General features: G+C 37.3%; 8 protein-coding genes across 8 annotated transcripts; 4 read left to right on the top strand and 4 right to left on the bottom strand.

Annotated features, from left to right (window-relative positions):
• Positions 1-473: 473 nt before the first annotated feature.
• EV154DRAFT_94963 (uncharacterized protein) lies at positions 474-5,894 on the bottom strand. Its single transcript, XM_051607860.1, has 4 exons — positions 5,158-5,894; positions 5,030-5,070; positions 1,843-4,950; positions 474-1,773 (listed from the first exon to the last, which is right to left on the bottom strand). Exons 1-4 carry the CDS (start codon positions 5,814-5,816, stop codon positions 650-652), a joined length of 4,932 nt encoding a protein of 1,643 aa, XP_051451689.1. The 5' UTR covers positions 5,817-5,894; the 3' UTR covers positions 474-649.
• A 3,311-nt stretch (positions 5,895-9,205) lies between these two features.
• On the top strand, positions 9,206-10,885 carry EV154DRAFT_473411 (organic solute transporter Ostalpha-domain-containing protein). Its single transcript, XM_051597936.1, has 5 exons — positions 9,206-9,284; positions 9,346-9,489; positions 9,568-9,819; positions 9,877-9,942; positions 10,029-10,885. The coding sequence occupies exons 1-5, from the start codon at positions 9,223-9,225 to the stop codon at positions 10,843-10,845; spliced, it is 1,341 nt and encodes a 446-aa protein (XP_051451688.1). The 5' UTR covers positions 9,206-9,222; the 3' UTR covers positions 10,846-10,885.
• Positions 10,886-11,672: 787 nt separating this feature from the next.
• Positions 11,673-13,435, top strand: EV154DRAFT_528150 (Alpha/Beta hydrolase protein). Its single transcript, XM_051603555.1, has 7 exons — positions 11,673-11,996; positions 12,064-12,214; positions 12,269-12,472; positions 12,548-12,621; positions 12,692-12,778; positions 12,831-13,200; positions 13,269-13,435. The coding sequence occupies exons 1-7, from the start codon at positions 11,725-11,727 to the stop codon at positions 13,401-13,403; spliced, it is 1,293 nt and encodes a 430-aa protein (XP_051451687.1). The 5' UTR covers positions 11,673-11,724; the 3' UTR covers positions 13,404-13,435.
• A 124-nt stretch (positions 13,436-13,559) lies between these two features.
• Positions 13,560-16,231, bottom strand: EV154DRAFT_556221 (DNA replication licensing factor MCM7). The gene is made up of 5 exons (XM_051605337.1): positions 16,138-16,231; positions 15,930-16,018; positions 15,561-15,853; positions 14,192-15,472; positions 13,560-14,129 (listed from the first exon to the last, which is right to left on the bottom strand). Exons 1-5 carry the CDS (start codon positions 16,187-16,189, stop codon positions 13,631-13,633), a joined length of 2,214 nt encoding a protein of 737 aa, XP_051451686.1. The 5' UTR covers positions 16,190-16,231; the 3' UTR covers positions 13,560-13,630.
• A 195-nt stretch (positions 16,232-16,426) lies between these two features.
• Positions 16,427-17,129, bottom strand: EV154DRAFT_94859 (CheY-like superfamily). Its single transcript, XM_051607859.1, has 2 exons — positions 16,614-17,129; positions 16,427-16,543 (listed from the first exon to the last, which is right to left on the bottom strand). Exons 1-2 carry the CDS (start codon positions 16,944-16,946, stop codon positions 16,478-16,480), a joined length of 399 nt encoding a protein of 132 aa, XP_051451685.1. The 5' UTR covers positions 16,947-17,129; the 3' UTR covers positions 16,427-16,477.
• Positions 17,055-17,383, bottom strand: EV154DRAFT_570097 (uncharacterized protein; the record flags this gene model as incomplete). The annotated part of the gene is made up of 3 exons (XM_051606182.1): positions 17,055-17,156; positions 17,210-17,278; positions 17,345-17,383. The coding sequence occupies 3 exons, from the start codon at positions 17,381-17,383 to the stop codon at positions 17,055-17,057; spliced, it is 210 nt and encodes a 69-aa protein (XP_051451684.1).
• Positions 17,384-17,684: 301 nt separating this feature from the next.
• EV154DRAFT_94832 (uncharacterized protein) lies at positions 17,685-18,236 on the top strand. The gene is made up of 2 exons (XM_051607858.1): positions 17,685-18,066; positions 18,127-18,236. Exons 1-2 carry the CDS (start codon positions 17,841-17,843, stop codon positions 18,150-18,152), a joined length of 252 nt encoding a protein of 83 aa, XP_051451683.1. The 5' UTR covers positions 17,685-17,840; the 3' UTR covers positions 18,153-18,236.
• Positions 18,237-18,640: 404 nt separating this feature from the next.
• Positions 18,641-19,876, top strand: EV154DRAFT_94771 (casein kinase II, regulatory subunit). The gene is made up of 5 exons (XM_051607857.1): positions 18,641-18,683; positions 18,849-18,910; positions 18,966-19,160; positions 19,225-19,337; positions 19,423-19,876. Coding segments are annotated over exons 2-5 (696 nt in total). The 5' UTR covers positions 18,641-18,683; positions 18,849-18,909; the 3' UTR covers positions 19,810-19,876.
• The last annotated feature ends 699 nt before the right edge of the window (positions 19,877-20,575 follow it).

Genomic DNA, 20,575 nt, shown 5'->3' with positions numbered 1-20,575 from the left:
AGACATGTCTGCGATCACAAATATTGTGTTGAGATACAGGTGGTTCTTCCAGTTCGTTTATTGCATTTACGGATTTTTTGTATACGTGACATCAAATATCCCTGTTTGAGCATTCTAGCTAAAAGAATGAGTTTTGTTTTATATAAGCAATCGGTATCTTTTATTTTCCCGGCCGGACACTTTATATAGAAAAAAAAACCCTTCTTGCTGTGCTCCCACATATTTCATATTAAAACCCCATGAAACGATTATAATTTCAGCTTACCTTTTTTTTATGGAATAGATAAATTGCATTTAAACAGATTTAATTTATACACAACTGTCTCGCCTGATAAGAATACAACATCACTTCTGGTTTATAGATCTTTGATGAAAAAAAATGCTTTGGGTGAAATTTATTAATTTAAAAATAACCCGAGATTCTGAAGATATTTAAATGCTATGATAAAATATTAAATTTTTTGGCCGTTACGTATTATTAAATTAAAGAAGGACATACTTTATTGATTTGCTAAGCTTTATGTAAACTTCAAAATTAAAACATATTAAAAAGTGCAAAATAAAGTGATAAGTATTAAGAAATATAATGTATAAGGAAATAATTGGGGATAAAAAAAGAAGCAATTTTGTTTTTTTATCTAGGTAAAAATTATAATGTAGATGTGGGTGCAGGAGCAGCCTCAGTTTGTGTGGGGGCCTCAGTAGTTGTGGCAACGGGCTCCTCAGTTGTAGCAGCGGGTGCATCCGTGGTGGTAGCAGGGGCTTCAGCGGTAGTAGTAGTAGGAAGAGCAGTTGTAACAGGATCAACAGTTGTTGTGAATGTAGGCACCGCTGTGCTAGAAGCATTAGAAGAAATTACTGGTGCGCTGAGGGAAGTACCCATAATGCCATGATCATCAGTCATACAAGTCTCGTTGAATCCGTCCATTTCACTGAACATGGGAACATAGATGTCCATTGGAACATTTTTCTGGGTATAGACCATATCGGAAACATGGAAGTTGTTACCAACAATAACCTCTGCATGTTGCTCAACATCAACATGTTTATCGCCAAGAGCACTTTGGAGACCTTCAACAACACCAGGAAGACCAACAGGGATAGGTTGTAATTCGACAGTCTCATGAGCACCAACAGTAGCGGGTGTAGGAAGAACAAAATCGATAGTTCCGACAGTTTGGTATCCAGCAAATTCTTTGGTAAAAGCAGTACAAATAATGTTCTTCTTAGATAAAGCCTTGATGCCTAAAATTGTGATGGGGGTATCCAAAGGATTCTCAATGGTAATGTAAGCATAACCTTTGAGAGTTGTAAAGTCATCAAGACTACCAGTAACAAAAATCTTCTTGATTAAAGCAGTTTGAGTACCAGGAGCAGCAGAAGCGAGTGTAAGAGCCTTTAATGCAGGATTGAGAGGAGCAATAGGGGTAGATCTTTCAGTACCTTGAATGACCAAAGGAACAGTAGTACCGGTCATGTAATTGTAGAACATGGCACCAACAGCTTCGGCACTAGTAGCCATTTCACCCAAGTGCATGGTAGCAGTGTATGTCTTGGATCCAGGAGAAATAGTGAGATCCTTCATGTAGACGAGACCAACGCGAGCATTGTTATAAGCAGGCATGAGAACATCAAAGTTAATATCACCAACGGTAATGGTGGTATCAGAAGGATTTTCCATTTGAACAGTGAGATCAACAATAACATAGCTTGCAGTAGCACCGGAAATTTTGAGAGAAATAATGGTTACCTTCTTGTTGAAGCTAGAGAAACCTATTAAGTAAAAAGTGAATTAGTATTTTTTGAAAACTCCAAGGACTTAAATGTGTTATTTTAATTTACCCTTCAAAGTAGTATCAACAGCGAAATGGATACCAGGAAGAGTTAAATCACCAACAGAAGTGTGAGCAATAGCATTGGAAGTGCCTTGCAAGCCAAAAGTAACACTAGGACTGAGAGTCAAAAGTTGAACGAAACCAGCGAAAAGTGGCTTGTTGGCAACAACAAAAGGAACATCCTTGAAACTAGTAGTGATCAAACCAGAAGGACTAGTGGTAGCAGCATTATCAGGGACATCGAGACTGGCAACAGCATTACCTTCATAGGTAGCTTCAACCTTCATGTTAAGTTGCTTGACACCAAGAGGGAAACCGAAAGGATTAGCAAGTTGGGCCTCGACTTGAGAAGAGCTGGTAGGAGGAGCCCAAGGATCCTTGGTAAAATCTAATTGCATGTTTCTCATTTCAATGGAAGGAATAAGAACAGGAATCTTCTCAGGACCAGGTAAGATAACATTGCCAATAGTAAGAGTCTTGAAAGCAGCGGTAAGCCAGCTAACCTCACCTTGAGGACCAGAGCCGGAAACACCCTTAACAGTAAGTGTAGAAGAATTACCAGAAAGATAATGGCCAAAGACAGTAGTGACAGCAATGATACCTTCACGAGTAGTTTGAGGAACCAATCTACCCTTCATGGGAACATTGGAAGATCCTTGAGGGTTGAATACAGCAGCACCGTCGGATGAGAGGGGTCCAAGATCAACATCACCAAAGAAGTTCTCAAATGCAACACCACCAAGGTTGAAACCAACTTGACTGGGGTTCTTAATGACAGTGTTAACAGTAAGAGCAATACCACCATCGGGATGATCGGCAGGTAAATCGAATGAAGTAACGGTAACAGCATCCTTAAATCCACTAGCACCGGCCAATTTAACAATCTTGTGAAGGGCAATTTTGGTGAAAGTGAAGCCAAGAGCCTTGACACTAACATCGCTGGAGGTAATATCCCAAACAAATTCAGGGTTGTTAATTAAATAAGCAGAGAATTCACCCATAGCACCACTATCAGCAACAGTGAAGACACCAGGAACATCAAAGTCAGCACCAACAAGAGGCTTGGCATTGATATCAGCCATGGTAACAGTACCGATAGTCTTGCCTTGCCACACAACAGTAAGAGGGGCAGGGAAACTAATAGTAGCAAACATGGGTCCAGAGTCTTTAATAGAACCCTTCATTTGAACCTTGAATGACTTCTCAGTAACTTCAGACATGACAACACTCTTGAAAGAAAGAACGGATCCATCAACAATTTGTTGAACAATGGGTTGACCAACAAGAGGAACTAAACCAAGAACAGAGCTATCAGTGGCAACGGCAACACCAGCTTGAGAGAAAGCTAAATCGTTACTGTATTCACCAATATTCAAAGCAGAAGAAAGAGAAAGATCAACCTTTAAGGCAGCCATGGCATCTGTAGTGAACTTGGAGATATCAAAGTTGGTGAAGAGGTCAGCATCAGCTTCAACACTTTCTTGACCTTCGACTTCAAGACCACCCAAACCAAATAAGGCATCAAGAGGCTTGGTATCCATGTTGGATTGAACAGCAAGAGTACGGAGCAACAAGGCAACGGACGCAGGTTCCAAGTTCATGGCCATGTTGAAAGGAGCAGATTCAGCAATAGCTTTGCCACCGATGACAAAAGGATTGCTTGAAATATCTTGATCAATATTACCCATGGGCATACCACCAAACGTGACAGCAGAGACGACCTTGGTAATACTCAAGCCAGCACTGAAGGGGTTAGCAATAGAGACCTTAACACCGACAATACCAGTGGTAAGAGTATCGGGAAGAACAATTAAAGCAGAACCTTGAATCAAAGCAGCAGTAAGACCAGGAAGAGTTGAAGCGAGGGTAACAACACTAAGAGGTTCGGCAAGACTGACAATGCTAGTAGAGTTGGCATAACCAGTAATATCAACAGCATTATCGCTACCCATGACAAAGGTACTCAAAAGGTTTTGTCCAACATCAGAAGACTTGGGATCGAAAGTGGAAGTAGCAGAAACAGTGTTTTCACCACGGTTCAAAGTAAGATTGTTTAAGGTAACAAGACCGAGAACGACACCACTGGCACCCATGTTGAAGCTAACATCACCGGTAGAGATACCAAAGTCAGAGGGATTACTCATGGTTACATTAATAGCAAGATTCAAACCAGTAGCAGTACCACCAGTAACATCAAGAGAGTTAATAACAGTAGCAGTGCTGTTCAAGAAGTTAAGACCTTGAAGAGTAGTAGGAACGGTGAAGTTAATACCACTTAAAGTAATAGGACCAAGAGGAGTCATAGCCTTAGTAGTAGCACTACCAGAGACCATGAAGGTATAGTTGTTGGAAGCAGTTAAAGCATAAGTATACTTGTTGTAGATACTTTCTTGTCCAGCAATACCGGCCATGGTAGTATTATTCAAAGCAAACTTGATGGTACCAGCAGCTTGATCACTAACAGCAGCAGCGTTTTGAACATTCATGACAGCAAAGTTGGCAGTTTCAGTGCTTGAGGTGTTGATAGCAACAGTGATGCTTTGAGTAAGCTCAGTAACATTTAAAGAGAAACCGAAAGGCATTTGGAAGTTGGCAGTAACAGCAGGAGCATTGATAACAGGTGCGTAAGGAGCAGAAGGATCAAACTTCAAGTCAAGGTAACCCATACTAACACCATTAATGATCTTTAAAGGAGCAGGAGCTCCCAAACCAACCTTAAGGTTAACGGTCTTGAAACCCTCAGAGAGCCAGCCAATGGGGTTGACACCGTCAGGGGCACAAGAGACACCAACGGCAGTGGTGGTAGATACAACACCGGCAATATAGTTGGAGAAAAGAACACTGATCTTGTCCAAAGAGGCAGTATCATTTTGAGGTACAAGAGAACCCTTGAGGAGAATTCTGTTCTCACCCTTTTGGAGTGTGACACCATCAGCAGAAACAATACCAAGTGATACACCATCATAGGCAACAGCAAGCTTGATTGTACCAAGTTGGACACCGATGGGAGAAGGACTTTCTAAGACAGTACCTAACTCCATAAGAATACCACCTTTAGGATCATCACCAGGAAGACCGAAAGAATCGATTTTAACATTAGGGAAGCCATTCATACCTTTTATTTTAAAGAAAAAAAATAGAAAGAAATTAGAATAAGGTTGTGGGGTACAAGAATAAACATTCGTGAAACTTACCATTTAATGTGATTTCTTTATTAAGGTTGACTGTGGCCGTTCTATTTTATAAAAGTAAAAGTGTGAGTACGACCTATGCTTGTTTTGTATATACATGTTATATTTAAGTTTTGGGATTCTATTTTTACCTGCTAAGAGCGGTAATATCGAGCTTTCCTTTAAGGGTCCATTTGAATTCTTCGACGGCCAACATGGTCTTTGAGAACTCAGCAAAAGCAGCTTGATCACGGATCATGAAGGGAGTGACAGCATTTAACTTTCCTTTACCACTAGCAATTTTAGCTTCTTCATAAAAGAAGATATCACCGAGGTAGGATTCGTTGTAGTAGATTTGTACAGGATTATGGAACTTGATTGTAGCATGGAATGGACCGGTCTTGGAGAGATCACTTTCCATTGACATGTAAAAAGTAGAATTCATATCATCACCATCACGCTTAGAGTAGGCAGCATTGGTTAAGGACTCAGGCTTGGTGAATGAAATGGCAGCAGCAGAGACATCAATCTTGGACTTGTTCATCAAAGATTGGGCGACTTTAGGGAAAATGACATAAAGAGCCAAGACAACTGCAACAATAACAACAATGACAGTGTTGATAGAGCAAATAATCCAGTATTTTTTTGTTTTGTAAAAACGAGGTTTCGTAGGAGGGGGAGCCTTTTCAGAATATTCCTCCATCATTTCGTCGTCGCGAAGACGACCGTGGTCGTCAGAATCATGGTAGTAAGCACCATCAGACGTAACCACTTGATTGTGTTCGTATGTTTGGTTGTTATTACCAGACATCAATTATATGTATTTTTTGTTTTAATGAATGGAGAGGTGTAAGTATTAAATTAAGTAAACGGGAATTGTAAAGAGTGAATAAAGAGAGGATATAAATTGTACCTGGAAAAATTGAGTGAATATATAGACGAAAAAAATAGAAAAAATCTTTGGAAGTACCTTGTGTAACTAGAATTATTGTTGTGGATCAAAAAGATGTTATGCATGAAACAACACACGAGAATGCCCAAAAAGTGTCTTAATTTCTCATGGAACTGTGAATTGTCATACAACAAGAATATATTTCGGTTCCAGCGCCTTATTGAGTCAATGTCAAATGTTTCTTGACCTTGAGTAAACAAAATAGAAGGTAGCATTGCTTTGCTTATTCAGGCATTGATGTACTACTCTTAGATCGTACTTTTGATATATGGTTGGGCCAATTTTTTTATTTGATCTGTGTAAAGCCCGATCATCGGTGCCAAAAAGTTTTTTTTTTAAAAAAAAAGCTATACATTGGAAGTTGATTCTCAATTGGATTTTGGTAAGCTTGAAATATCTGTATTATATTCAATGTTATGGAAGCACAAAAAAAATATATATGTGTATGCAGTGCCGCAGTTCCAACTTTTTTTTTATTGTTTTTTTTTTACACGGCATACAACAGTGGTAGGAAGGAGGGACAAAATGTATAAAAAAAAAAAACTCACCCTGATCTATTCATTTGATTATAATAGTCGTGTCAAAGTTCCATTAGGGGTAGCAAAGTACTACTTCGAAATAAACTCGCACAAAACTATGTACCAGTGGGAATAACTGTCTGGTGGGAAAAAAAGATGATGAGAAAAAAAAAGCACTCTTTTGTGTAGTAATTGTTGAAAGCACACCCAATACAATACCACCGTGCACAACGTAAATAGAATAACTGTGTAATATTTCTGTTTTATCGGACCAATGATCCTAACCCGTTCTTTTTTTTTTTGTCTTCTAGGCACATTATAATTCTGTTTCCCTCAAATAAAACACCGTACGATATACACCCACTTATTTGATTAGGCGGGAACTAAGAATAAATCGTAGAGCTCATGTATTTAAAAAAGAACAGTAACAAATTTATCGAACGACAGGTCCAAAAAATTCCCTTACCCATTGATGCACAACAGACAAGAAACATTATACCGTTTATTTTCTACAAGAATTAGAATACAAAGAAACATTAGAATAGACATGTTCTTAATTTGTAAGCGATTGGCCGGAAGGTCCAGTCTCAAATCAGAGTGAACAAAAAATTACAACTTTCACTCACTAACTTTAATGTTGTACAACCCAAAAAAAAAGTAACAAAAAAAAAATCAAGTGACCATCATGTTCAAGGAATAATAAGAACCCGAGTTCCTAAATTGAACGTGACAAACAGAAAGGATCCTGAGAAAGATCGTCCATCAAAGATTCCCTGCGAATGTTTATTATAATAAAAAATAAACACTTAAAAAAAAAAAAGTTCAAACAAGGCACTTACCATCCAAATCCGGGGTAATCAATTGTTTTGTGAAACCCCCTGATTTTTCTCGCCAGAACAAAAAAACCAACTTTTTTGATTCTCTACTTTCTAATTACGACGCTACAAAAACATTTTCGCTTTTCAACGTATTACAATTTCCTGATAATCGAAATAATGTATCAAACTAATATTGGTGTCTAGAATTGTTCAACTTATTTCACATGGAAAGAAAAAAAAATTTAAGTCGAGGTTCTTTATATATTTTACTTTATTATTTACATCTGTAGCACCATACATTTCATTTATGCTACTAAACTATTAGCTCCAATGATTAACAGATGCTTGCAAATCTGGTGTAGCACCCATGCAAATGAGTTTATGCTGCTAAAATCCTTAGCTCAATAGTTGTAGAATAGTTAAAACTTGGGTGTACTACCGTTTATTGCATTTATGCCACTAAATCATTAGTTCCAGAAGTTTGGGTTGCTTTAGCGTATTTTTTTTAAAGCAACATACAGATTGTGAGTTCATTTTTTTTAGGTACATCGACGTAGTACCATTCATCGCGTTTAAATTATTAAAGGACTATTAGATTAAAAGATTCTAAACGCCTGAATAGTTGGTGCACCAATCCCCCATGAATAAATTGACGACACTGAATCCAATCAGCTTCAACGTGTGAATAACTAAACGTTTATGAACTATTCTGTATTGCATTTATGCTTCTAAAAAATTTATCGTTGAAGGTTTGGGTAAAATTTTAGCAAGTTACAATTAGTGACTTCCAATAGTGATGTGGCACCATTGTCATTGTGTTTATGCTAACAATTAAATCATTACCTTCAAAGTCATATTTTTTCTTTCTTCGTGGCGAGTGCAGCATGTTTGATGTAATACGGTAATCCAATACCATTGACAAATTTACTCCATTAAACATACAGTTTTTTTTCTTCTGCTAAGCATTAGACACCCACAAGTTTATGAACGTTAACATTGATGTTACACCACTTGTTTATTTATATTTTTAGCTTACCACCAAGTCATTCTCAATTGGGGTCGACGTTCGAATAACAGAAAAAAAAAAAGTCATCTGTATGTAAAGTTTCTAAACTTTTGTGAGAAACTTAACAACAGCTCCCATGGCAACCACCCTGACCTTAAGCCTATTTTCCGAATCATCGATACCTCTTTTACGGAAATTGAAGAATTAAAAATCAACTGATTTGGCTGTCATGACTTTTTGGTAAGACCTATCAGCTCCATTCCTAAACTAGTATAGAGGTCGAATGATATGGATAACATGCTTAGCATAGGTAACATTTTTTCTTAAAGTCAAGTAGATATATAAATAGCCTTTTTGTTTTTTGTTTTTTTTTATGGTTAAATATATTTCAGTCCCGCCACACAAGTGTGGCTCAAAAGTGTTTTTTTATATAAATTTCTTGGCGAGAAGGTTCCTTTTTTTTTATTGTTGACTTTCAAATAGATACATCTTGATTAAAGACCGAGCTATTTTTTTTAAAAAAATGGTGTTACAGTAAAACAAAAAAATATTCAAATCGATAACTGGGTAAGAGAAAAAAAAAGTTTAGGATGTGGCGAGGGGTTGACTCAATGGGTGAAGGGGGGTGACCGCTGAATAATAATAAACGGCCCGAACTAAAGAGGAGGGGGGTATATCGAATGTTTCATATTAAAATAAAGAGTGGCGTGTGGCGGGTTCCTCCATCAATACCCGGCAAAAGGATTACAGAAGATGCCAAGGCAAAGCCTGCTTAGCGACGAAGTTCGTGTGTTTAAAAAAGAAGAAAAAAAAAACTGTGACGGGGTAAGACAAAAAAATTTGAGTTACAGATTTAAAAATAAAAAACATCCTTTTTAAGTTTTATTATCTTTTCTTTTGTAAACCTTTTTTTTTTTTTTTGTATGAGTTCGGCAGAATCCGAAGTATCTTGCCCCACACCACCGGGGTTATCCACTGGTGGATTGTAATATGACTGCATACACACAAACGAAACATACACATACTTATCTTTTTAATATCTTTAGCGACCCAGGAATTGATTGGTCGTACGTAAAGTCTGACCCGACAGCCAATTGGCATGTCATCGGCTGGCTTGTCTGTTTATTATTCATCTTTATCAACTGGGTTGTATCCCTTACCGTCGTGGTCAAACACTTGAGGAATTACTAGTAAGAAAGTAAAAAAAAAAAGAAACAAAGAGAGTAAAGGAAGTGGAAAGTTGTTAACCAATTATAGCAATTTATTAGTGAACCTCAAATACAACGTCATAAATTACGGGTATTACTGTTTCCTCCTGTCTATGCCACACTTGCTTGGTTTGCCTATTTAAGATTTGACTATTCAACCACCATCATGTTTTTTGCCGTTGTGTTTGAAGCATTTGCTGTATTTAACCTGTTCGAAACTTTACAAGCTTATCTTGCTCCTTTTCGTGTCGAGGCGGCTGATATGAAGGAACCCATCGATACCAAAGTCATGTTTATCTTTAAACTTCACTTGTAAGTTTCAAATCTTTTCTCAATGTCTTTATTTTTTATTTATATTCTATAATTTAGACCCTCCAAATGGGGTATGCACTATCGTATTATCACCGATATACTTGTTTATCAATATCCTATCTGGTAAGCGTTACCTTTTTTATTTTCAAAATCAATTCCACCTTTAACAGCGCCCGTACCCCCTCCCCCCCCCCCTTTTTTTTTAATAGGTCACTTTTAGATTCATTCATGTCCATCTTTGCCGAATTAAAGGGACGCTATTGTGAAGGCGCCTATAGTTTTAAAGGGGCCTACGTGTATTTAACCATTATTAATTTCACCTCACTTTCCATCATTCTGACAGCCTTATTTACCTACCTCGATGTTTTCCATCGTGAATGGCTTCGAGGCCATGTCAAAGCACACGGCATGTTCTGGTGTGTCAAGGGACCGATCATGATCAATTTCTATTTCGGTGAAATCCTCTTGAGTATTCTCTCGACCAAGGGCGTGATTAAAGGAACCGATGGCTCCCATGGCAGTATCGCTTGGAGCGTGGATGCTGTGAAAAACGGTATCTCCACCATCATTATCTGTGTCGTCATGATGGTGGATAGTTTTATGATGTTGCGTTTCTTTGGTCCCGCTGATAATATTCAAAGTGCAGCAAAGACGGGTCAGACCAAGAAAATGTCTGCCTGGGGTGCATTTGTAGATGGTTATTTAGCGTATATTCCCGAATTCATTCATACTTTCCTGTGCTGTGGATTTGATTCTTATCGGTTAATGAAGAAACGTAGAGCATTAAGGAAGAAGAAGAAGATGGCTGCTATTCATGGTCCTAACCCCACAGATCATCTCATTGATGATAATGTGCCTGAAAACACCACGGTCAATAATAATGCCTATAATTTAAGTGAAATGGGTGAAAATGGCTTGAATTTAACTCAAAAACCCATATACCATTCACAATCTGAATATTCTCCACCTGATTATTCAAACCAACCAACAAGAGCACCCAATCCTTTTCATGGAGGAAGTTCTTAAGTTTAAAATAAAACCTTTTCTCTTTTTTGAAATGATATACATGAATTATACAGTGTGGCAAGTTCAAGTGGCTAGTTAGTAAACGAATAGGTTGTGGGAGGTTGTGTGTGTTTATATATCCTCCTTTTCTTAGGGAGTCCCAATATCATCTTTTAGCAATTATCAACAATAATTGCAATGCAAACCCTCCCACAGTCTGTCTGGGAGGTGTAGACCCTTAGGGTTATTAGTCCATCTTAAAAGGCTAATTAGCATGAACTACACACACACACAGAGAGAGAGAGAGATGAAACAAACACCTCCCCAGCAAATTGATAACAATCAATTACAGGAGTTTCTCTGTTGTTAACTATCCTGCATTGAATTAATAACCTTTTTTATTTATTAGGAGATTTTTTTTTGTGCGTGTAAATGTATCTATAAAAGCACGACATGAATCACTCTCTTTCTTTTTTTTTTTAAATAAAACAAAAAAAAAACTCTCCTTTTCTCATAACAAAAATGCAAACGGTTATTGCTTTGATGGTGATCTTGTTCTTTTCTGCAGCAATGGCGTTACCAACGACAAAAAGAAGTATTCCAATGCCCGACGGTATCAATGGTATGGGAAGACAGCATAAATCCAGCGCACCTTCCTCGGTTGTAAACTATAGTAGTAATGGTGAAACCACAAATACCCAAAGCACACATTAAATTAAATAAAAATGTATGTTTTATTTATACCATTATGTAATAAAAAAAAGAAAGCATGGAACACACAGAAAAAGAGTCGGAGAGTAGAGTGTGATTTTATTCTTGATGACTATGGACAATTAATTTTTTTTTCCTTTTCCCTTTTCTCTCTTCCTCTCTCTCTCTCCATTCCCTTTCATTCCAAACATGAGTAGCATTAAAAGCAATAGCAGTTATACCCGTGATATTCATAACATTCACAATATCAAAATTGTCCATCACCCCGACACTGTGCGGATCCAACTTGCCAATCAAACGGACGTTCCTTTCCATCAATATCTCGCACAAACCTGTCCTTCCTTATTTGGTCCCAAAGCTCAATTCAAACCCACACCTTATCTCAGATCCAAACACTTGCAAACCATCTATGCCTCCTTCTATGACGGCTCTTCCACCAAGAACGATATCACCTACGAAAGGTTTGTCGTAGATCAAAAAAAAAAATATTTTAAAATATATTTATAGTTAACAATAATAGAATCACAGACAAATCCTAGAGTTTGCCAATGGTGGTGTAGCCTCGCTCGATTGGGCCGTCCCTTTAACCCCTTTACCTGAAGACACCCCCACCTTGGTCATCTTGCATGGATTAACAGGTGGAAGCCATGAAAATTATATCCGTGGATTACTTCAAATCGTAAGATAGAATAATAAGAATGTCACTGTCTCTATTTATAACATTTCTTATTAGATTGCAAGACCACCGATTAATTACAGAGCTGTAGTGTACAATGCACGAGGATGTGGCTTTACAGAGGTCAACACACCTCAATTATTTAATGCATCCATCACAGACGATATCAGAGAGGCTCTTCGTCATATTCAAAAACAAGTAGGACAACACACTCCTTTAATCGGTATCGGATTTTCTTTGGGCTCCAACATCCTTGTCAAAGTAAACATTCATTACAAAAAAAAAAAAAAAAAAAAAAAAAATTATTATTTGCCCTAACTAACAATTCTTCAATAGTATTTGGGCGAGGAAAAAGAAAAAACTCCCTTTTTGGCTGCTATCTCTGTTGCCAACCCATACGATTTATTAAGGTACAGATCACACATATAACTCTATTTCCATATATTAATGTCACACAAAATGTAATTTTTTTTTTTCTAGTTCCGGAAGATTGCTGGATCAAGGTTTTTTTACTCGAAATGTGTATTCCCATCAAATGGCCGATAACCTTAAAAATATCTTTCTCAGGTAACAAACACATCATCCCTATGCACACACACACACACTGATAGAATAATAGAAACAAGGACATGATGCTAACGCATGGCCAAATCGACTTGGAAGAAGTCTTGGCAGCAAAAACTATCCGAGAGTATGATGACGCCTGCACCAAAAAAATGTCCAATTACACCACCGTGAATAATTATTACCGTGATGGCAGTTGTTCTCGTGTGATTGAGCATGTGCGTGTACCTTTGCTTTGTATCAATGCATTGGATGACCCAATCTCGACCGAAGCTTGTATCCCCGTAGATGAGATTCGTGTCAACCCTTATATTATTCTCGCCGGCACAAAACATGGAGGCCATCTTGGCTGGTTTGAACATGCGGTTCGACCTAGTCGATGGGTGGATAAACCCATCGCCGAGTTCATTGTTGCCATGTTCCAGGTAACCCATTGCCCTTAAAAAAAAATTGTTTCTATACAAGATAAAGATCACTGAAACATTTGTATTAGGCAAACGATACCCGTAAGGACGCTGTCAAATTAGATGTGGACGTAGTTGCACGTAGTGCTAAATCTATTAGAAAGGTTCGATTCCCCTCCTTGAATGTTTCTATTCCTCCTACTATGATGATGAAAAATCGCTAATTTCTTTTTTTTTTCTTTTTAAAAAAAAAACTAAAAAAAGCCTTCTCCTTTTGCCAATTTAAAATCCAAGTTGACGGTTGAACCCTTTATTTTCTTCTTTCTCGTTATTTTATCTTGGTTTGTATTCCATAAAAACTCTAAATAAGTTTTATATTTCTCTTTTTATTTTTTGTATATATAAAAGAAAAAAAAAAGCGTTTTTTTTTTTTTTTTAAAAAAATATTATTTTAATGAATGACGGTGAGACGATGGTTGTCACACTGCCAAATATCAAGTCCACTGTATTCACGAATCGCTTCATCCAATTGGCTTTCAGTATAACCTCTGGAAGAAATACGTTGTCGGATCGTACTCAAGGCTAAACTATGGCCAAATTCATATGTCAACTCCTTCACCACATTAAAGATACCAGACATGGGGGATTTATCTTGTCTTCCATTACGTCTTCCTCCATCATCGTTCAAAGAGGACTTACTAACATCAATTAATCGTAAGGCCTCATCCACATCCACAGGTTCAACAATATCAGATAATCTAATACGAGCTAACGCTTGTGCCATACGAATAATACCCAATAATGTACGCGCAGAGGCATACGTGAATTGTTGTTGACGGTCCTCATCCAATTTATATTGACGTCTCAATCCGACATAAGCACTCGTGACATATTCAGAGACGTCTGATGTAAGCACGGGACGCTTGGTTCTAGCATGAGCAACATAGTGTCTATGTATATAAAAGAAATTAAGTTCACTGTACGGTATATATATATATAGAAAGAGTTTTACCTGATCATGTTGGGTTCTAATGCGTTGAAATCCATCTTGGGAGGCTTATTATGTGTATGAACATATGCAACATGCTCAGCCAAAAGACGATCCAAGTCCTCTGAAGGTTTATCCAACATCAAATAAAGGATATCGAAACGAGAGAGCAAAGCAGCAGGCAAATTAATATTTTGGGTAGGAGAGATACGTGTGTTGTAGCGACCATAAAGAGGATTTGCAGCAGCCAAGATAGAAGCACGAGCATTCAAGGTGGTATTAATACCTGCTTTGGAGATACTGATGGTTTGTTGTTCCATCACTTCATGAATGGCAGTACGATCTGAATCATCCATTTTATCAAACTCATCAATACAACAGATACCGTTATCAGCCAAGACAAGAGCACCACCTTCCAAAATCATTTCATCGGTAATAGGGTCACGCATCACAGCAGCGGTCAAACCTACACCAGAAGAACCACGACCGGTGGTATAGACACCACGGGGAGCGACCTTTGCAATGAATTTCAACAATTGAGATTTGGCTACACCTGGATCACCCATCAAACAAATATTGATATCACCACGAATCTTCATACCATCACCCACGGTCTTACTCACACCACCCACCAATAACAACAACAAAACCTTTTTCACATCATCATGACCGTAAATCTCGGGTGCAATACTGCGAGATAAATGACTATACACATTGGGATCGGCTTTCAACTCTTCAAGACGCACCTCATCTTCGGCGGTCAATTCGATTTCATCGTATTGTTTCTTGAGACGATGCACGTATTGGACAGCCAAATAAGTATCTGTTAACAAACCGGCACGCATGGCTTGGAAGCCGGTATAAGGCATGGGTAAAAAGATACCGGTGACATTAGCTACATCACCAGGGGTTAATTGACGACAGGCAGCACCATAGGCGTGCAAGGACATGGTACGAGGGATATGACCGACAGGGACTTGATCTGTTAATTCTTGCAACTTGATCTCTTGGAAAGACAAAAATTTACTAGCACGAGTTTGCATGTGTAATTTACCCTTAATACCATTACGTTTACAATCGACGGATGTACATTCGGTGAAAGGAGTAAATTGACGCTGCTTAATTTCTTGAAAGATCTCAAAACCACATGAATCACAACTGTAGGCGTTGACTTCGAGTAAAGGTTTGACGTCAGAGACACGCGTAACAATACCACGGATCGTCACAAGACGACCAATCTTTTCACCATTGACTTGACGCACGGCATAGGCTGTATCATCGGATAATGGTTTGAAAAAGATTTCACTATTTTTTTTATATATGTACGTGTTAGTGTTTTGTTTCTCTATCGTGGGTATCATGGTTGTCTTGTATTTTTTTTTTTTTACTTTACTATCGACGTGTTAATGCGGGAGGAAAGAAATCTTCGGTTTCAACGCCTCTGTTGGAATCACGAATAATTCTCTGACGGATAATGACATCCAAAACAGTATCCTTGTAACTGAGTTCAGGGTTGGCGGGAGTTTTGAGAGCACATAATTCATCCATGACAGACGCAAAAAAGTCTACATATTGTTTGGTGTTGCGCATAATATTGGCTACCAGTTTGGTACGTGAATCTTCGAATTTGGCAAGATCATCAAGTTCAATGTATACAACAGATTGTTCTCTATCCACAATGTTTTGCTGTAGGTGATGTCCATGGTTAGTTTTTTTTTGTTTGTTCTTTTTCCATGTGTGCACACAAATTAATTAATTTTACCATGATGACATCGTATTTGAGTACAGATTCCTCTTCTCCCATGGAACTACCCGTGGTCTTGAACTCTTCAAGAAAGCGCTTAATACTAACTACATGATTTTAAGAAGGAGGAGAGAAAAAAATTTTTTTTTTTTATGTACAAGTATAATGCATTAGATAAAAATAAAAAAAGAGGGTCATTAGGCCTTTGGAAGTGTGCCAATCTAACCTCTATCTTCTTCATAATTCACACTGAGTTTCACAGGTACAATGGCAGCCATCTTTTTTTATGTCAGCACCGGTTGAAAGTGGAGAAAAACAAAAAAGAAAAATTTATAGCAAAAATATTTTTTTTTATATTCGCGCCGCGAGAACAAAGTCGCGCCTGTTTTGTCACTGCTGGTGGGCCCATTTTTATATCCCGACATTTTTTGTACATGTGGATGTACATTGAAGGAATGCATTTTGCTATCCAGGTAAACCACAAAACTATAAAATGGGTCGTCATAGAAACCCACAGAGGAAAAGACGAATAGGATTTATTTATTTATTTTACAAGTGTGTGTTTATTACAGTAACAAAAAGAGGGCCTTTTCCAGCAATTGAAGATCGACAGGTTTACCAAGACAATCATTCTAAGATAAGGTGCAGGATGTTAATGAAAAAAAAAAAAAAATGGTGGGTACATAATAAAAAAAGACTTACGATGCCAATTTTGATATAATTATCTCTTGACTCGAGAGAATCATTGGTCGTTACAGCAATAATGGGTATCATTTGACCTTGATTGCGTATACACTTAGTGGTGTCAATACCATTTAAAAGAGGCATATCGATATCGAGCAAGATAAGGTCGAATACATACTTGTTTAATAATTGAAGGGCTTCCATCCCATTCGACGCTTCTTTGATATGCACCGTGTCAAGTAGTCTGTCCAAACTCTTTTTTAAAATGAGGATGTTAATCGGATTATCATCCACAATCAAGATATGTAAGCCTTTATGATTCTTTTTCAATGAACTATTGTAACTTGACATGGTTTAATAATAATAATAAAAAAATAAAATAAAAGCGAAAAGAAGTAATTATTTCAATTATTATTATTTATGAACTAAAAAAAAAAAAATTGATTCTAGACCCTCTTATTAGAGCAAAGTATTGACAATTAATATGCAAATAAGAAATGAAATGATTGAAAATCCATTTTTCACGTAACCGTTCATTGGATTACTAGCATAATTATAATCCTATTCTTCCCTTTTTAGTCTTTACAAGGGCAACTTTCTTTTATATGACTTACCAGCTTTTGATCTTGAATTCGGGATTCACGGTTGGAGTAAAGTGTGGTTTTCGTCTGATCACGAACAACCTGTATTTTGTTTATAGAAGTTAGATAACAAGAAGAGGGTGAGGCTTAAAACGCTCGGCATTTTACCCATTCAAGAATCTCTCGCAACATGTTTAGAATCAACATGTTTGAAAGAAGAGAGAAAAAAAGTGATGAACAATGTCGGGAGTTTAACTATTCTTTTTTAACCAGCGGCACCTTAAAGCCCCTCTCTCATTTTCATAAGGTGCCTTTCTGTTCATGCGAAGGAAAAAAAAAAAAAAAAAGATAGTGACGTGCCACACACAATTAAATCATAATAAAAAGCGAAAAACGTATTTCGTTGTTTCTTTTCTTTACAATAAAATAATAAACTTCAATGTCAGGTAATGAAAAGCAACTTAATGTCGTTTACGCTCTAACCAATGCAGACAATAATAGACAAGTACGCAAAGAGATCACCTGAAGACTTTGACTGGCCAGCCACCATTGTACTTGTAAGAGAGAAAGAAGAAGAAGAGAGAAAAAAAAAGTGGAAAAACTAATACCAAAAGCACCGTTGTAATAAAAGTAGTATGTGATTCTTATTATACTAGGTGTGGGCATGTGTTTCTGTCTTCGACAAGCCAACCGACTGATACCCAATAGATTCAGTTTTCCACTGGTGGACAGAGGAGAAGGAAGACAACGATTTGATGTAAGTGTAGAGGAAGAAGGCTTACTCAGTCGTTACCAAGAGGAAGAAGAAGAAGAAGAGGAGGAGGAGAATTCTCATCACGATAACACTACGCCTGTTCATCGTAGATACGAAGAAGAAGAAGAAGAGTTTGGTATTGTTATTCCAGATAATTCTCCTTTTCGGTTGTATAATTTAACATTCTTTTTATTAGGTGCTTTTAAGAAAAGTGGAAATTAATCTTAGAATAATAAACAACAACAAATTACCCTTTACCCGATTACAGACAGGAAATAATTTACCCTTTCACCAGCAAATAATCCGATGACCTTTTTTATGAGATGATTTCATTGTTTCTTTTTTTGGGCGCAAGGTATCACCAGCGCATGCATGTGAAGCAACCCCTCTTATCCGTTCACTGAGTAACCGTTTCTATGTAATTGAGTCCATAGCAAATGAGTTGCTACTTCATTTTCTTTGTGTCTGAGAACAGGGTATTTCATAGCAACAGTACCAACACTGACTATTTTATGCGAGCATGTCAACAACAACAACAACAACAACAGAAAAACCGAACGGTGTTTTAATAGTAAAAAAAAAACTGAGCTGACATCACAGGTCATTGGTGGCTTTTTTTTATTTAATAAGTTTGTTCAAAAAATCATTTGTTTTTTTTTTATTTCTTTATCGGGGCCATTAAAAAAAAAGAAAAAAAAAAAGAAATAGTTTTTTTTTTTTGTTGTTAGTTTCCATTATTAACAAACTGAAAAGGTGAGACCATGTCCAAAAAAAAAAAAAAAAAAATTAAAATTAAAATAAAAAAATTATCTGACTTTTATTTACATCAAAAAAAAAAAAAATTTGTTTTTCATTGGGTGGTTTATTTTTTGCTATTTTTTTTTCTCTCTCTCTCTTTTTATTTTTTTTCTAAACCAGAATACACGATTCAACACAGGACTTAAAAGAGTCGACTGTCAATTTAAAGAAACAAAAAAAAAGTACGACCAGAAAAAGAAAAAAGATGACGTGTTTCCTGACTAATCTTTTGTGTAGTGGACGATATGAGCAGTGGATCTGATAGTGATTATGCCAAGTATTGGATTGATTGGTTTTTAGAAACAAAGGGAAATGAATATTACTGTGAAATTGACGAGGAATATATATTGGATCGCTTCAACTTGACAGGTCTTAATGTCGAAGTACAACAATATTATGCAGAAGCATTGGACATGATTACTGACAACCTTGGTATTATTCTTTTTGTTATTATTTCCCGTCATCTATGATTAACCCCCCTTGCTTTACTTGCTAGATGAAGAGAGATTCGACGAAAAGGCCAGAGACCAAATTGAAAGAGCAGCTCGTCACTTATATGGTTTAATTCACGCTCGTTTTGTCATTACTACTCGTGGATTAGCAAAGATGGTACGCACATTACTATTAAAAGAGAGAGAGAGAGAGAGAGAGAGAAATGAAAAAAAAAGTATTTATATTCATATACACTGTATAGCTCGACAAATATAAAAAGGCTGAATTCGGAAGATGCCCACGTGTGCTCTGTAACTTGCAGCCATTGTTACCTGTTGGTCTATCCGACGTACCTGTCACCAAAACCGTAAAGTTGTACTGTCCTCGTTGTGAGGACATTTACAACCCAAAATCCTCTCGTCATGCATCCATTGATGGCGCCTATTTTGGCACTTCTTTCCCTCATATGCTCTTCCAAGTTCACCCCAATTACATGCCCACAAAGTCAATTGAACGTTACGAGCCTCGTATCTTTGGCTTCAAAATTCATCAAATCGCTGAACAACACAGATGGCAAGATAAAGCCCGTGAAGAATATCAAAACAAATTGAAGGAAAAGAAAATTGATGAAAAGTCAGATTTAGCATAGATATTTTTTTTATATTATCACATAAAAAAAGAAAAAAAAAAACAACAAAAGGGAATGTACAATTAAGAGAGATAAAAGAGAGAGAGAGAGAGTGAGAGAGAGAGAGTGAGAGAGAGAGGGGGATATATAAGTTTTTAACAGTTGTTGGGTTCAATTGGAATAAAAGGCCCCATATTGGATACACTGGAACATCGTCTCTCTTTGTTTACAGGTAACAATCTGGGTGCAGGTAATTCGCGATGTACTTTCTTTGGCGTTACCACCGGGAAAGGTTCCTTACTTGGCGGTTGAATCGGACATCCTTTTCGCCCTGTTGCCTTCTTCTTATTCATCATACGTCGACTTTGTCGTGTCATTCGTCCTTCATCCCTCGTCGTCACTTGTTCACTCTTCTCCGATTGAAGTAAGAAAGACATTTTCATTGACTTTTGTTGTTCTTTTGCCACACCTTGCTTTGTCCTTCGCCTAGACCTTCGTCTTTTTCCTCCTACATCCTGTTCTTCTTCTTCTTCCTCACTCGTCATTATTGTTGCCTCAAAAGGCGTATTACATTGTTCCTTACTCCACATCCTATCTGGTAGATACGATTCCTTCTTAATAATTACCACAGGCATGGGAATATCTTCTTGATAATCATCCGTATATTGTAACGTAGTATTTTCTACACGGTCAGGTGTAGAACTTTCAATATCAATATCCTCTTCCGATTCAGATACATGTAAAGTATGATCAATCGTAATATTTTCCATCGTCTCATCCACACGGC

The sequence above is a fragment of the Mucor mucedo genome (assembly GCF_025094135.1).
Source record: "Mucor mucedo strain NRRL 3635 chromosome Unknown EV154scaffold_176, whole genome shotgun sequence".
Lineage (NCBI taxonomy): Eukaryota > Fungi > Mucoromycota > Mucoromycetes > Mucorales > Mucoraceae > Mucor > Mucor mucedo.
The sequence above is the reverse complement of the archived record's forward strand: the minus strand, read 5'-3'. Positions and strand labels throughout refer to the sequence as shown.

Coding starts and splice junctions, on each gene's coding strand:
- EV154DRAFT_473411 (XM_051597936.1), top strand. CDS start 9,223: ATGAGTTCGGCAGAATCCGAAGTATCTTGCCCCACACCACCGGGGTTA. Junction 9,490..9,567: donor AAACACTTGAGGAATTACTA/GTAAGAAAGTAA, acceptor GCAATTTATTAG/TGAACCTCAAATACAACGTC. Junction 9,943..10,028: donor GTTTATCAATATCCTATCTG/GTAAGCGTTACC, acceptor TTTTTTTAATAG/GTCACTTTTAGATTCATTCA.
- EV154DRAFT_94859 (XM_051607859.1), bottom strand. CDS start 16,946: ATGTCAAGTTACAATAGTTCATTGAAAAAGAATCATAAAGGCTTACAT. Junction 16,544..16,613: donor ATTATATCAAAATTGGCATC/GTAAGTCTTTTT, acceptor ACCTTATCTTAG/AATGATTGTCTTGGTAAACC.
- EV154DRAFT_528150 (XM_051603555.1), top strand. CDS start 11,725: ATGAGTAGCATTAAAAGCAATAGCAGTTATACCCGTGATATTCATAAC. Junction 12,622..12,691: donor AACCCATACGATTTATTAAG/GTACAGATCACA, acceptor TTTTTTTTCTAG/TTCCGGAAGATTGCTGGATC. Junction 12,779..12,830: donor CTTAAAAATATCTTTCTCAG/GTAACAAACACA, acceptor ATAGAATAATAG/AAACAAGGACATGATGCTAA.
- EV154DRAFT_94771 (XM_051607857.1), top strand. Junction 19,161..19,224: donor CATGATTACTGACAACCTTG/GTATTATTCTTT, acceptor TTTACTTGCTAG/ATGAAGAGAGATTCGACGAA. Junction 19,338..19,422: donor CTCGTGGATTAGCAAAGATG/GTACGCACATTA, acceptor TACACTGTATAG/CTCGACAAATATAAAAAGGC.
- EV154DRAFT_94963 (XM_051607860.1), bottom strand. CDS start 5,816: ATGTCTGGTAATAACAACCAAACATACGAACACAATCAAGTGGTTACG. Junction 4,951..5,029: donor TAAAGAAATCACATTAAATG/GTAAGTTTCACG, acceptor TTAAAATAAAAG/GTATGAATGGCTTCCCTAAT. Junction 1,774..1,842: donor TGTTGATACTACTTTGAAGG/GTAAATTAAAAT, acceptor TTTACTTAATAG/GTTTCTCTAGCTTCAACAAG.
- EV154DRAFT_556221 (XM_051605337.1), bottom strand. CDS start 16,189: ATGGCTGCCATTGTACCTGTGAAACTCAGTGTGAATTATGAAGAAGAT. Junction 15,473..15,560: donor CCCGCATTAACACGTCGATA/GTAAAGTAAAAA, acceptor TAAAAAAAATAG/TGAAATCTTTTTCAAACCAT. Junction 14,130..14,191: donor TTAGAACCCAACATGATCAG/GTAAAACTCTTT, acceptor TTATATACATAG/ACACTATGTTGCTCATGCTA.
- EV154DRAFT_94832 (XM_051607858.1), top strand. CDS start 17,841: ATGTGTTTCTGTCTTCGACAAGCCAACCGACTGATACCCAATAGATTC. Junction 18,067..18,126: donor AGAAGAAGAAGAAGAGTTTG/GTATTGTTATTC, acceptor TCTTTTTATTAG/GTGCTTTTAAGAAAAGTGGA.